At 37.6% G+C, this 15,567-nt stretch overlaps 1 protein-coding gene across 1 annotated transcript in view; it reads left to right on the top strand.

Moving 5' to 3' along the window:
- Nucleotides 1-15,567, top strand: part of AP4S1 (adaptor related protein complex 4 subunit sigma 1) — a 63,828-nt gene that overhangs the window by 39,884 nt on the left and 8,377 nt on the right. The window contains exons 2-4 of the mRNA XM_044665057.1: nt 7,686-7,888; nt 10,580-10,666; nt 11,453-11,521. Coding sequence (XP_044520992.1) covers nt 7,751-7,888; nt 10,580-10,666; nt 11,453-11,521 — 294 coding nt within the window. The 5' untranslated portion in view covers nt 7,686-7,750. The remainder of the gene's footprint in view (nt 1-7,685; nt 7,889-10,579; nt 10,667-11,452; nt 11,522-15,567) is intronic.

Consider the following 15,567-nt stretch of genomic DNA (forward strand, 5'->3'; position numbering starts at 1 on the left):
ATTAGTTTTGTTTGTACAAAAGCTTTTAAATTTAATATAATCAAACTTATTCATTTTACATCTTACAATTCTCTCTATCTCTTATTTGGTCATAAATTCTTCCCTTCTCCAAAGGTCTGCCATGTAAACAATTCTTTGTTATCTTAATTTACTTATGGTATCACACTTTAAATCATATATATACTCATGTTGACCTAATTTTGGTATAGAGGTGTGAAATATTGGTCTATACCTAGTTTCTATTATACTGTTTTCCAATTCTGCCAGCAGTTTTTGTTAGTGAGTTCTTATTCTAAAAGCTGGGGTCTGTGGGTTTATCAAACACTACGTTGTTCAGGTCATTTACCCCTGTATATTGTATATCTATTCTATTACATTGATCTACCATTCTATTCCTTAGCCAAGACCAGACTGTTTTGATAATTGCTGCTTTATAATACAGTGTGAGATCTGGTACTGGTGGGCCTCCTTCCTTCACATTTTTTTTCATTAATTCCCTTGATTTTATATTCCTGACCTTTTGTTCTTTCAGGTGAATTTTTCCATTATTTTTTCTAGTTTTTAAAAATAATTATTTGATAGTTTTATAGGTATAACACTGAATAAGTAAATTAATTTAGGTAGAATTGACATTTTTATGATGTTAGCTCTGCCTACCCATGAGCAATTGATATTTTTCCAGTTGTCTAGATCTGACTTTATTTGTGTGAAAAGTGTTTTGTAATTCTGTTCATATAATTCTTGAGTTTCTCTTGGCAAGTAGGTTCTCAGGTATTTTATATTGTCTAGAGCCATGTTGGCAATGCTCTGGCATCACTGAGGGGGCTGCTTCCCTCTCAGCCTCTCCACTTCACCTGAGGACATTTTTCACATGCCTTACCCCCACCCCCCCGCTCTGTCCAGCAGCCCAGTGGGAGCACTTCTTCTGCTTTCTGGGATAATGCAGTGGGCTTGCAGGTGGCTTGAGGGTACAGTTTAGGCACATGATCTCTAAAAGGTTCACCAATGCTTGTAGGGAGTAATTTTAAATGGAATTTCTCTTTATATCTCTTGCTGCTGGACTTTGTTGGTAATATATATAGAAATGCTGATGATTTATGTGGATTTATTTTGTATCCTTTAACTTTACTAAAGTTATTAATTATTTCAACTAGTTTTTTAGTTGATTCTCTATAATTCTCTAAGTATACCATCATATCAACTGCAAAGAATGATCATTTGGCTTCCTCATTACCTACTTTAATTCTTTCAATTTCTTTTTCTTTCCTTATTATTGCTAAAGCTAGCATTTTTAGTACAATATTAAATAATAGTGATTACAATGGGCATCCTGATCTTTTTTGGGAAGGCCTCTAACTTATCCCCATTGCTGATTCTGATATTTGCTGATGGTTTTAGATAGATAATACTTATCATTTTAAGGAATGACACATTTATTCCTGGGCTTTCTAGTGTTTTTAATAAGAATAGATTTTGTATTTTGTCGAAGGCTTTTTCAGCATCTGTTGAGATAATCATGTGATCTCTGTCACTTTGGTTATCGATATGGTCAATTATGCTGATAGTTTTCCTAATATTAAACCAGCCCTGCATTCCTGGTATAAATCCCACTTGGTCATAGTGAATGATTGTTGTGATATATTGCTGTATTCTCCTTTCTAGTATCTTATTTAAAATTTTTGCATCTATATTCATTATAAAATTGTCCTATAATTTTCTTCCTCTGTTTTTGCTCTTCCTGACTTACATAACATCACTACATTTGTGTTGTAAAAGTAATTTGGTAGGATTCCTTCTCTATTTTCTTAAATAGTTTATTAGTATTGAGATTAAATGTTTGATAGAATTCACTTGCAAATCCATTTGGCCCTGGGAATTTTTCTTAGGGAGTCCATTGATCATTTATTCAATTTCTTTTTCTAAGATGGGATTATTTAAGTATTCTATTTCCTCTTTTGTTAATTTGGGCAATTTGTATTTTGTAAATATTCATCCATTTCACTTAGATTGTCAGATTTATTGACATATAATTAGGCAAAATGTCTCCTAATGATTGTTTTAATTTCCTTTTCCTTGGTGATGAGTTTACCCTTTTCATTTTTGAGACTGATTATTTGATTTTCTTCTTTCATTTTTTTTAATCAAATTAACCAATACTCTGTCTATTTTATTTGTTTTTTCATAAAACCAAGTACCAGTCTTATTTATGAGTTCAATGATTCTCTTACTTTCATTTTCATTAATTTTTCCTTTCATTTTTAGGATTTCCAATGGAGTCTTTAATTGGGATTTTTTCTTTTTTAATTGGAAATTTTTATTTAATAAATAGATTTAGAATATTTTTCCATGGTTACATGATTCATGTTCTTTCCCTCTTCTCCTTCCCTCCCACCCTTCCACAGCCAAGGAGTAATTCCCCTGGGTTTTATATAATGTTGTTGATCAAGACATATTTCCATATTATTAATATTTGCATTAGGGTAATCACTTAAAGTCTACATCCTCTAATTGGGAATTTTTAATTTGTTCTTTTTCTAGTTTTTTTAATTGCATGTACAATTAATCTGCTTTTCCTCTATTTTATATTATTTAAATCTTTACCTTCCATCTTGGAATCAGTACTTTGAATTGGTTCCAAGACAGAAGAGTTTTCCTCTATTTTATTAATGGGTGTGGCTCCCAATCCACCGAGTTACCTAGTTGCTCCCATCTTGTAGGATTTTTTAAAAATTACTTCCATGAAAATAAGGGTATGCCCGTCAATTGGAGAATGGCTGAACATATTGTGGATTCTGTTGGTGATGGATATTATTGTGCTCAAAAGAATAATAAAATGAAGGAATTCCATGTGAACTGGAATGACCTCCAGGAATTGATGCAGAGTGAAAGGAGCAAAGCCAGAAGAACATTGTACATAGAGACCAATACACTGTGGTAAAATAGAATGTAATGGATGTCTATACTAGTAGCAATGCAATGACCCAGGACAGTTCTGAGGGACTTATGTAAAAGAATGCTACCCACATTCTAAGGAAGAACTACAGGAGTGTAAACAGAAGAAAAACAACTGCTTGAACACATGGGTTGATGCAGACACGATTAGGATGTAGACTCTTAATGACCACCCTAGTACAACTATCAATAATATGGAAATAGGTCTTGATCGATGACACATGAAGAAACCAGTAGAAATGTGTGTCAGCTACGGGGGAGATGGAGGGTTTGGGGAGAGAGAGCAAGAATGTGAATCGTGGAACCATGGAAAAAATTTTTTGAAAAAAAAAAATACCTGATTAAAAATAAATTACTTCCATGTGCAAATTCTTTTTAGGAAATATGCTATAGCTTACTTATAAACACAGGATCTCTCTACTTCCCTTTAGCTTACCAACAATTTTGATTCTTTGGAGATAACTGTGTTCCTGCTAGTCATAGCCAGATAGCATCACTGGAAGCATGATGATGTTAAAGATTGGTTCTTGTACCTGGGAACATCCTGGATTATTGAAAGCCCTGCACAATTATCCAAGTACAGCCCATTCCAATTCCCTTTTGTTCTGTTTTGGGCCCAGCTCTATCCAAGATATATGTACTAATGGACAAAATCACTGAATTTCTCATGTCTGGCATAACTGAATAGATTATAGGCCTTTTTGACTTCCATCAGGCTTGTTTAAATTGTTAAGCTGATCTCTTTTGAGTGGTCATGGATCCCAGGGGAGGGACCCTGTACATTCTAGGGTTTGCAATCAAAATAAAAAAAATTTTTTTTAAATTTGCATGACACATCACCTAAGGAGAATACAATCACAAACATGTCTGGCAAGCATAGAGTTCCCAGTTTTATGCCACTTTGGTGTTAACAATCAGAAGATCATTGCACAGAACACTATGTTTGTGATTGCTTCTGCCAAAGAATCTTGTGTGATGTGAACACAGAGGTGGGTGACCATTGTTGTAGGAGGGCCCTTAAGGCTAAATTCTGATCTAACAAGTTAAATACATTGAAGTAATTAAAAAGCAGTAAACACAACAGGTTTTTCTATTCTAAATCTTTCTGTCAGTTAAGTTAGTGGGAAGATGCTGTGCTATAGAGAACTGTCTGCAAAAGCTTATGCCACCCACTTCTTAGGGCTGGGTGAGGATCAATGAATTATGTTTTTAAAGCACATTGTGGAACTTAAAACAATAAATAAATATGATTTATCATCATCATCATTGTTATTATGGTGTTATTTAAGAATGTCCTCCATGTGTATGGAAATTATTTTTATAAAAGTGAATGAGGGGAGCTGCTAAGTGGCCCAGTGGATAAGGAGCCAGGCCTGGACGCAGGAGAACCTGGGTTCAAATCTGGCCCCAGATATTTCCTCATTATATGACCCTGGGCAAGTCACTTAACCTCAGTTGCCTAGCTCTTGCTGCTCTTCTGCCTTAGAATTAATACTTGGTATCCATTTTAAGAGGGAAGGGAAGGATTAAAAAAAAAGTAAATAGAGTGATAAAGCAGTCACATAGATGAGTGGTTACTAATGTCTCTCTCTGTCATCCTTTTTATTGTAATACTACCACCTGTAATTTTTAAGTATTTGATATATTCAACTCTTTTTAATATTTCAAAAATCAGTACTTTTGACATTTTACTCCTTCCAGTGCCAATCTCTTCCTCATCTGCGTCGTCTCATTAAGGTGCTCTTCTTAACTTCATTTTCTTGTGTCACTTCCACTTTCTTGGATAGTACACTGGGGAATGAGCCACCTGGTCCCAATGTGGAGATTTTACTGACATCAATAACAAAAATAAGTTTTTATAGAAATATTAGCAGATCTGTTCCTTTTTTTTTCATTTATTGTCTGTCCTTCCAAATTATTCATAAAGACTTGAGTTGATTTGGCTTAATAGAGTATTACACCAAACTTTATACAGACTCATTTCTACTTCCATGACTCTTTGATCTTTTGTAACTGGTACTATTCTTCTACCTCCATGTTTTTGTGTTTTTCAACTCTTACCTTCTATCTTAGTAGTGTGTAAATGGAATTAGCTCACCCTCATTCATTCTTTAGACTTTAGCCACCAGGAATAATGTCACCCCACACAACTTAGAATCAAGTGGAGAGGGGGAGGTCTGTGACCCACACGTGATAGTAAGTGGCAAATCAAAAACAAGGGACTGCCCTGGGCACTCCAAAACAGTGTCGAGGCTGCCATTTGTCCACTTGAAATTGGAGGTGGATGCAGGAAGTGACAAAAGATGCTATCTTTTAAATATGATGGTAACTTCCTGTGGAGGGCAGTTGGCCCTTTGAACTTGGTGTTGAAGGATCTCAGGTGAGACCTCAGATTGCTTCCCTTTGAATTGTCACTGGGTTAGGCTGACTCTCTTTCTCTTCCCTTGGCGTTTCAGGAGGCCTCTCTTCTTAGAGGAGGCCTCTTGGCTAGAAACCTTGTTTAATTAACCTCTGTATCCCTCTGCTGGGCCCTCTAAATTCTTACCTGGTTCGGCCTCTGGTCTGGTTTCTCTCTCTCAACTTCCCTACCTTCAACCTTCCTAATTGTAAATAAAACACCATAAAAGTCATCCTGACTTGAGTCTATTTTATTTTGAAATCGAGTTAATCGATTTCTGGTGACCATACCTTAAATATCTAGTTTCCCTTCTTACAGTAGCAATTCTAAGACCGAAGAGCAGTAAGGGCCAGGCAGTTAGGGTTAAGTGACTTGCCCAGGGTCACATAGCTAGGAAATGTATGAGGTAATATTTGAACCAAAGACCTTCTGTCTCACCAACCTTTTTGGCAGTGAGAGCCATAAAGCCTGCGGAAGGAGGAGGATGGAGGCGGAAGGTGCTGGAATATGGGGTGGGGGCTGAAGGGCCCCCTGGGGGACATCCTGGGGCTCTGCCCGGACTGGCTGGTCAGTCGGGAGGTCGAGAGCCATACGTTGCCGACCCCTGCCTAGACCATCCACCAAGGACCTTCATTGCCTGCCTCTCTCAACCCCCATTCATTTCTTAATCTCAAACCGTATTTTCCAACATATTTCTCACTCTACTCTATCCCCTATAACCATTTTCACATTAAATTCCTTGAGCATCAACGTAGACTTTGTTGGGAAGATCTTTTCAAGTTCTTTGTAGAATTTCTTTACCTCTTCATCCTCTGCAATTGATGTTGGCACAGAATCTATTATATTCATCATGGTCTTTATGCTTATAATTAGAATGTCACTTTGTCATATTTCAGTGACTCCATTGAATAATAAGTGAAAGAGTTCATGAATGAATAAACCAGCACTTATTAGAACCTAGTGCCAAGAATTTTGCTAAACTCTGAGAATAGAGAAAGAAAAGGAGAACAGTCTCTGTCACCTTCCAAGAATCTCTGATTCCAACAGGGCAAAGGTTCTGAACCTGGGTTGGGTCATGGTCTGCTTTTGGAAAGATTATCTGGTGAAGTCTAGACCCTTTCTTAGAATAATGTTTTTAAATGCATAAATGGAATCAAATATACTGAAATAGAGTTCTAAGCTCTCCTATAATGGGGGAAATAACACGCATAGAAGAGCTCCGCTGGAGGGGCAAATAGAATGGCCCAGTGAGCCTCACAGTCCAGTGACCAGACAGCTGGGGATGTTTTCTCTTTACTGTAATTTCCGGTGATGGCTCCATCCATTTCCAATTTTGAATCATTTAATCATTTCAAAGACTCCGGTGGCAAGAACTTTCTTTTCCAGGTATTCTGTGGCTCTGGCTGCTAAGGGAGACGATGTCATGGGGTCTGGTCTCTGCAGGGTGATGGCTGTGAGGGCGAGTGGGGAGCAGGGCTGCAGGTTCCAAGGCCAGCCGTCCTTTCAGCGCTGCCCCCACGGAAGGATCCAAATGATGGTAGTGGTTTGGCCCAACCAGCCAAAGCGGCTTGTTGGGTCTTGAACATGGAACTCATTTTTTAATAAGCAGCATTTCATGCATATGGATGGATGGATGGATAGATACCTGGGTCATGACAGTCACTAATAGAACAGAAGAGGACCACAGAAAACTGGGCCTTTAAAAAAAAATAGTTTCATGGTTGCTTTGACCAAATAATTCATCATGTAGGCTGGCATAGACAGTCTGTCATGGGGACCATACTTGAAGGGTTTCCAAGTCAGCAAAGTTTCCTGGCGCTTAAATTTTGCTGGCATAGCCTTTGAGACCTCAGGGTCATTTCAATATTCTAAGGAGACATAGTGTACTAGTATACATTTAAGAAAAAATTAGGTCAGAAGGTGCCATTTCTGGGGGGAGAAAAGTTCATTTAATTCAAGGAGTGAGATTTTATGTAGAGAGTATTTTATTCATCTTGAATAATTAGAAAGCATAATGGGAATCTTTGAGAAATTTGGCCTTTTAAAAAATTTGTTCTTCTCAGGTCTTCCTGACTTCAGGCCCAGTGCTTTATCCACTATAGTTCCTTACTGCCCCAGAGACTGGTAATTCACTGTAAATTTGTATGATCTCTGCAATGCAGTAAATTAAAAAATGTTTCATCTGGAGCCCATGTATTTTTAAATATATTTTGATAACTGCCAAAAAAATTGTTCTTGCATGTCTCATACTTAGCCAAGGGCCTTGTATTTAGTAGGTATGTCATAAATGTCTATTAAATTGAACTGGCCTTACTTGTGTTTTTTCCTCCTTCAGGTACGCTGTGCCAGTTACAGCGGATACGTCTGTGCTATATCGACATAAAATACTTTACAGGAAAAATGATAAAATTTTTCCTCATGGTGAATAAACAAGGACAAACTAGACTTTCTAGATATTATGAACATGTGGAAATCAATAAGAGAACCATTCTAGAAGCAGATGTCATCAAAACATGCTTATCTCGGTCCAAGGAACAAGTAAGTTTCTGCGGTTCTCTTGATCTCAATAAGGTAGCCATGGCAGACATATTATCATGGGATTTTGAAGGATATCATTTTCTTTAAGCTCTCTTTTTACTTCTTAGTAGGTAATGCTTCCCCCCACCAAAAAAAAAAATGCGAACTCTCAGAAATAGTGCAGAGCCTCAATCGTAGCTCTTTTCTCTTTCTTTAGGGACAAAGAACACTGCAAACTCCTTGCATGGTCACCATTTGAAATATGGTGTATTAGAAATGGCAATTCAGATGTCTTCCTCTTACCCCAACATGATAATGGATGTATTACTCTTTTGAGTTAACATGGAAGTTATTCCTTACAAATCTTGCTGGGACTACTTTTTCTTAAAACCAAAAGACTGTTCAAATGACTGAAATGGGAATGAAAACTCTTTTGCCCATTTCGAACCTGTTTTATAACATTCTTGGTTTATGTACTCATTGCTATTTTCCTACTTTTATGGTAAATGGGACTTTAAAACTTGATTTCATGTAACACCCATTACCACCAAAGCATTTGAACTTTGGATTTCTTTTATATTTGAGTGAAGGAAAAGTAGAAAAAAGTAAAAAAAAAAAAAAAAAAAAAAAAAAGTAGATAAATCTGCCAACCCTGCAAAAGGGGGCTTTGTAGGTGAATAGTTTTGATCCAGAAGGGACTTGAGAGGTTATCTAGCTATACCATATCATTTTATAAATGATAAAATCGAGGCACCAGAATGGTTAAAGGACTTGCCCAAGGTAACCCACATAAGGATTGAATAGCAGCTGGGCCTAAAATTCAGATTCTCTTGCTCTAGATTCAGCACTCTCCATTAGATCAGGATGCCATATTTGTTTTTTAATCAAAATCATACCTGAATCCCTATCTGTGCAAAGGAAAGTGAAATGAAGAATTTAAACAATTCTCTGATAGATTCAGTCTTTCAACTCCTTTTCTCAGAATTATGTGAAAAATTGAGGCAAAAATGGGAAGTCGATTTAGATTTTATCTCTGCCATCACCACAATTCCCTATTTAAGTCTTAAGCTAGATTGATTGAGAATATGAGCCATTACTGAGATAAGCATAAGAAATTAAATTGTATGAAGTATTCATATCTTGTCTATTGAAACTCTTGTTTTCTTTTCTTAGCATCTAAGTTTATTTTCCAGTCCTAACATATCAGGCCTCTCCAGGTTATACTGTGGCTTATGGTACATCCTACTTCACTTTCTCAGCAATGCCTAGTCAGAAAAAAACAGTACTAACTTTTCAAGAGCTATGTTGAGCCAAAGAAACATAAGTGAATATAAACAGATCAGGAGAAACAATCATAGTTAAATTTTTTTGCTGAAAACCAGAACTCAACAAATTAAAACATTATTTTCAAACTGGCCTTTGGAATGTAAATTTTGGAATGTATGGCTCTGCAATTTTTGAAGCATCCTAAATTATATTAGAAGTCGCCTTGAATCTTAAAAACCTGGTGAATTTTTTGGCACAAATGAGTGCCATCAGTGTGCATAGTTTCTGAGGTGACCTCTATTCTATCTGCAGCTTTTTATGCCAGCAACTCCTTAGGGTCTTCAGAAAAATGTTTGATTCTCACAAGTGGGTTGTCTTTATATGAAGGGCGCAGCTGTGTAGAGAGATGGTACTGGCTCCACAGTCAGAGAACTGTGCATTTCATCCTTAAAAAAGCCAGCAGCAAGTGGCCATCCCGGTAATCCCACCCCCAATATTCAAATGAATCTCTAACTGCAGAATTTCCATAATGAAAATTTGCAGCTTTATTCCACAGGTGCATTCAGCCCCTTGAGAGTAACACATTGTCCTATTGCCAAAAGCCTTAAAGTGCTTTCTCAGACTAGATTTGGTTAACCATACCCTAAATTCCAAGGGAAGAGTCCTGGGATCCTTACAGCTGCCTCTCCCCTGGATGTCTGTCATCATAGTTTCTCCTCATCCTTACAACGCCTTTAGTACACGAGCAAATAAAAGGGGAGGTATTTTTTCATATGATAGTGATGGTAGCGTAGTTATTTATTCATATGAAGCTATGTTTACAGCAGGAGATTTTGTCTAGCATCCATCCACAAAAGCCATCTTTAAATAATTAATAGAAGAAATAAATACCTAACTCTTTTACCTACCTGGAAAAAAAATCAAGATTTTTTGTTTGATCTATAAATTTCACATATGGAGCTCTTTGATGACTCCTAAGCATTTCCAGAAACTTTGAGTCCTTGGTTGTTTTCTGTGAGGCTTGGGGGAAACAGAAAAAATAAAAAACTTTCCCCTCCTTGTTAGCTTAGTCATTTTCATATTGGAATCAGCATGAGCAAAACTGTTGCCTCTGTCAGATTATTCATTAAACGTATCCTCTGGGCTATCCATGAAACCAAGCCAGGAAATGAAAAAAAAAAAAAAAGCCTCTATAGATGGGTCCCTATGTCGACAGATTCACTTTTCTTCCCTTTGGACCACTTATTTACCTACCCCTGGAAAGGGTCCAAAGTAGTCTCCTAAATACTATAAAGAAAAGAGTGAAAGGAAGGTTGGCCAGTGCTCGGTGTGTTCTGTATTTCTGGGAGTGTATTGACAGACAAGCACACTGAGTGGGAAATGGGCACATTCTGGGCAGGAAGCCCTTCCCTAAGCATCTGACATGTACATGTTTTTTCCATCTAGTGCTCTTTTATCGAGTATAAGGATTTTAAGCTCATCTACCGGCAGTATGCAGCTCTCTTCATTGTGGTGGGAATCAATGACACTGAGGTAAGAAAAGACAGAAAGGACTAAGAAGAATTCAAGAGCTTTTGGACGAGTCAGCCTGCCTTTGCTAAATTGGCATCCCTCTTTCCTAATTGCCACTGAAGTTTCTCACAATTATCTGAAGACTTGGTTTCTGTTAGAGAACCAAAGGCACAAGAGGAGGCCAGAAGTATCATCTGTCCTGGATTATGGGCAGCTTTCAATGTTCTCTGCCAGCCTAGACACACAGTGAAGCCCTGAGCTACTAAGCACGCGCAAGGCAGCAGAGTCACATTCCTGTCTTGCCCCAACTTTCATGCCCACATTAGCATTCATCCCCCTCCTTGACTTGGGGTTCAAGGTAGAATTGGGAGAGAGACAAAGACAGAGAGAAGGCACCCAGGAGTCATGTCCATCAGTTAGCTGCAATTATAAGGGTTGGCCTATAGGTAGACAGATTATTTTCCAAGTGAGTTATCTGAACCACAAACAAGTGAGTTCAAGGTGAACTCGGCACTCCTCACTTTCATGTTCTAGTCATTAGATACTGAGTCCTGCTATTTCTATTAGGTGCATTATGAACTTGAGAAGAAATGGATGGAGAATGAGGATTTCCTACTTTCCTGTATTTATACTTTTCTCTGGAAGTTAGAGACTTTGTCTCTCTGTCTCTCTTTATCTCTGTCTCTCTCTGCCTATGCCTCTGTCTGACTGTCTCTCTCTCACACACACACAACTAGAGGTTAACTCTGTATCTGACTCTGTTTTCAAGATAAAAGCACCATCCATTAGCTTTCTTTTTCATTTCAGAATGAAATGGCTGTCTATGAATTTATCCATAATTTTGTGGAAGTTTTGGACATGTATTTCAGCCGAGTGGTAAGTCTTGTAGGAAAATAAGTGGTTTTCTTTATCTGTCAGTTGGTCCTTTGGATTTTTGAATTAGTTGTACCTATGGTAGTTTGAGAATAAAAAGATGCCCAATTAGTTTTCTTTACAAGGAAACCTATGCGTAGCTGAGAGCTTTCTTTTCTTTTTAAAATTTTTTAAATTTTAATAATAGAATTAGGTCTAAGAAACTGAGATTCCTCATCTGGAACACCTTAAAAACAGGACCATTTTTCTCATTGAAGGCCTGTGATTACCTAAGTTATAGGTAAACTTGACAGTTTTGTTTTGTTTTTTAACCCCTACCTTCAATTTTAAGACAGAAGTGTGGTAAGGGCTAGGCAATTGGGGTTAAGCAACTTGTCCAGGGTCATACAGCTAGGAAGTATCTGAGGCCAGATTTGAATCCAAGTCCTCCTGACTCCAGGCTTGGCTCTCTGTCCTGTGCTACCTAGCTGACTGTGAAAAGGAGCATTTGGAGATATGGTCAAGGAAGAGTCTTCATTAATTTAATAATGTCTTGGGCAAGAATAGATCTGTATTCTCTCTGCAGACTGTCCACCCTATTTATTGCCCATATAATATGTCACAAAATGCTAATGAAAAGGCTTAAAAAGTACCATACTTTAAAACAACTCTTCTCTATGATAGGAGTAATGTATCATTTACCTTTGCCTGCAGTCCCTTCATGACTAAAAGCCTCATTACCCTTGTGGTCTAAAAATCTTTTGCCTTTAAAGACTTCCTTTCTCCAAACCCATGGTTCAAGGGCCAAATTAAATTCCCTCTAGGAGACAACTATGTCCTTAAGAGGAAGAGTAAGATGCCTGGTTCTGGAAGGATGTAATTTATTCAGACTAAAACAAATAGGCGAAGGGGAGTGGAGCTGAGCAGCACCAGAGGAAAATACTTAAGGGAGGAAATTTAGGAAGCAGAGGTGGAAGCAGGGTTGGGAGCATTTGGGCAAAGATCAACAGAGGCAGGAACAGTCATGACGCTGGCCATGGACTTCGCTACAGACTGTACACACCACTGGGACACAAAGAGGAAGTAGATGAGGAGTCTGGAACACATCACCACCCCAGGGGACTTCCGTGGCACAGACTTTTGCTAGAGCTTCTGCCAAAAGCAGAGAAGGTAATAATTTCTTGATTTGCTTCAGTGATAAATTCATTCTTCGAGTGGTAGAGCGATCAAAAAGGGGACATTCTATTTTGGACCTAATTCTCAACAGGGGAAAACTGATTGCTAGAACAGAAGTGATGGAAACCTTGGAAAGTGAAAACTCCATCGTGAAGAAAAAAGCTAGGCATAGTATGAAATGGACCCTAGATTTTTGGAGAGCACATTTCAGAAGGTTCTGAGGAAGAATAGATCGGATCTAATGGATAGAAGTTCTAGAGTAGTAGTCCTCTAAAGGCATCTGGAAAAAACTCTCAAGAAAAACACTCAGAAGACACAGAGACAATTCTGGGTGAGGAAACTGGGGCTTTGCCCACAGAGGCTAGAGTGAGTACACAGCAGTCTGACCAAGTTCAGTTTGTAAAAAGCATATACAGAAGCTGGAAACAAGGCAGGTAACAGAATAAATACAAAAATGTGTTATGGTCCCAATTAAAAGCTTCAGGATTACTATTGGGCTGTAAAAAATGATGAAGGGGTGGTTTCAGAGAAGCCTGAGAAGACTATATGAATGGATGCAAAGTGAAGTGAGCAGACCCAAGAGAACAATTTATTATGCAGTAACTACACTTTTGTAAAGACAATCAACTTTGGAAGAATTAGGAACATGGTTCAGCACAATGACTGACCACAATTCTGGAGGACTACCTGTCCTGACAGAGATGATGGACTCAGAGGATAGACTGAAATTTCTTTTTTTTAGGCATGGCCCATGAGGAAATTTATTTTGATTAACTGTACATGATTGTAACAGTGGTTGCATTTTTATTGATTCCTCAGAAAGGGGAAGGCTGAAGGGAGGGTGAAAAGACAGATTTTCCTTTGCAAAAAGTAAAATTTAATTAAAAAAAAAAAACAACGTTTCAGACACACCAAACTCAATGAAATGAGGCCGAAGCTGGCAATTAAAGTTAAAGAGAGCAAAGTTTGTTGGGGTTTTTTTTCTCTTTTAATTAGGAGAAAGAAGATCCAGAGGAAGGATAGGATTGTTGCTTGAGATAGATAGGGACAATAAGACAGAAGGCAATGCTGCTGATTCTCATTTTGTTTTGTTTTTTCTCTCTGCCATGAAGAATGCCCTTTGGATAGGAAAGGACAGAACAGAACCAATTCCTGGGATGTTGGAAACCAAGATAAGTTGAGAGGTAGCAAGAAAGTACCCACAGGCTCTCTGCACTTTGGGATAACTGGCAGATGCAATGGCTAAGTCACTGCCAGGAGTCTGTGGAAGTACATGGAAAGGGAGAAAAGTACTGGAGAACTGGAGAAATGCCAAAGGGAAAATATTCCAAAAAGGGAAAAGAGTAGATAGAATCTGCAAACTGTAGGCCAAGGAGCTTGACTTAAATTCCTGGCAAAATTTTAGACTATATTGTTAAAGACATAATTAATGAACATCTAGAAAAGGAAGTATTGATCACAAAAAGCCCACAAAGCTTCCTCAATAACAAGTCATACCATCTTACCCTCATTTCCTTTTTTTAAAATAGTTACTGAACTGGGAGTTTAGGGGAGTACCATAGAAACCATTTCCTTAGATTTTAGCAATGCATTTGCAATGTCTTTCATATTATTTTTGTGGACAAGATAAAGGTACATTCTTATGAAATCTGAATATGACACAAAACTTAGAAGAATAGCTAACCCACTATTATAGGATTATAGGATTGGGATTCAACAGGTGAATTCAGGACTGGTTAGACTGGACCTTAGAAACAAATCATCAAGGGGCAGCTAAGTGGCTCAGATACTTTCCAGCTGTGTGACCCTGGGCAAGTCACTTAACCCCCATTAGCTAGCCCTTTTGACTTTTCTGCCCTGGAACTAATACACAGTATTGATTCTAGGACAGAAGGTAAGGGTTTAAAAAAAAAGTAAATCATTAATCATTTATTATTTATTTGGAAAGGAGTTCTTTAGAAGAGTGCCTCAGTAATGGGTGTTTTGCCCTTCGCTGTTTAGTTTTTAAATCAGTGCCTTGGTTAAAGGCATGGCTTACATTCTTATGAAATCTGAATATGACACAAAACTTAGAAGAATAGGCAACCCACTATTGTAGGATTATAGGATCGGGATTCAACAGTATTTCAGTGGGCTATAATGTTGAGCCAATCCTAGTACAATGATGTCTAAGAAATAAATGTGAAATCTTACCCTTGAGTTGAAAAAATCAGCATCAGAAATACAAAGTGGGGGAGGTGTGCCTAAGCCTCTGGGTATTTTAGTGGATTGCAAGCCCAATATGATTTTAAAAACTGATGGAGGCATCATGGTAATGAAAAGATTTGGATTTGGAGTCAGAGGACCTGGGTTCAAATCTTGACTCTGCCACTTGACTACCTGTGGGTCCTCAGGAAGTCCAAGATATGAAATAAAATACACACTTTTGGACATGGCCAGTGTGAGAAATTGTTTTGCATTACCCTAGTGGAAGAGTGGGGGGAAGGGCAAGAGAGAAAATGCTATTTTTTTAAATTAATTTAATTTATTATTGTTAATAATATTTATAATTTTATATATTTATATCCTTTATATATTTCTATTTCTAATTTGTTTTGATAGTTATAAAATGACTAATTAATTTAATTGAAAGTATTAAAACTGTCTCTGTGATCTTGGGCAAATCACTTAACTTCTCTGAGATCAGGCAGTCTCTGAAGCTTTTTCCAGCTTTCTATATCTGTTATTGCATCATCCTATTGGCAGTGGGATAAAGCAACCAAAAACACAAAGGCATACATACATAGGGCTCTTGGAATGTCATTTGACCCTATCAAAAATAATTCAGAGCACCAAACTTGTTTCAGTGTGATTCCAAATAAAAATTAAGCTTGTGAGCTCAGAGCTGGCATTTT

Source organism: Gracilinanus agilis, chromosome 2, assembly GCF_016433145.1.
Source record: "Gracilinanus agilis isolate LMUSP501 chromosome 2, AgileGrace, whole genome shotgun sequence".
Lineage (NCBI taxonomy): Eukaryota > Metazoa > Chordata > Mammalia > Didelphimorphia > Didelphidae > Gracilinanus > Gracilinanus agilis.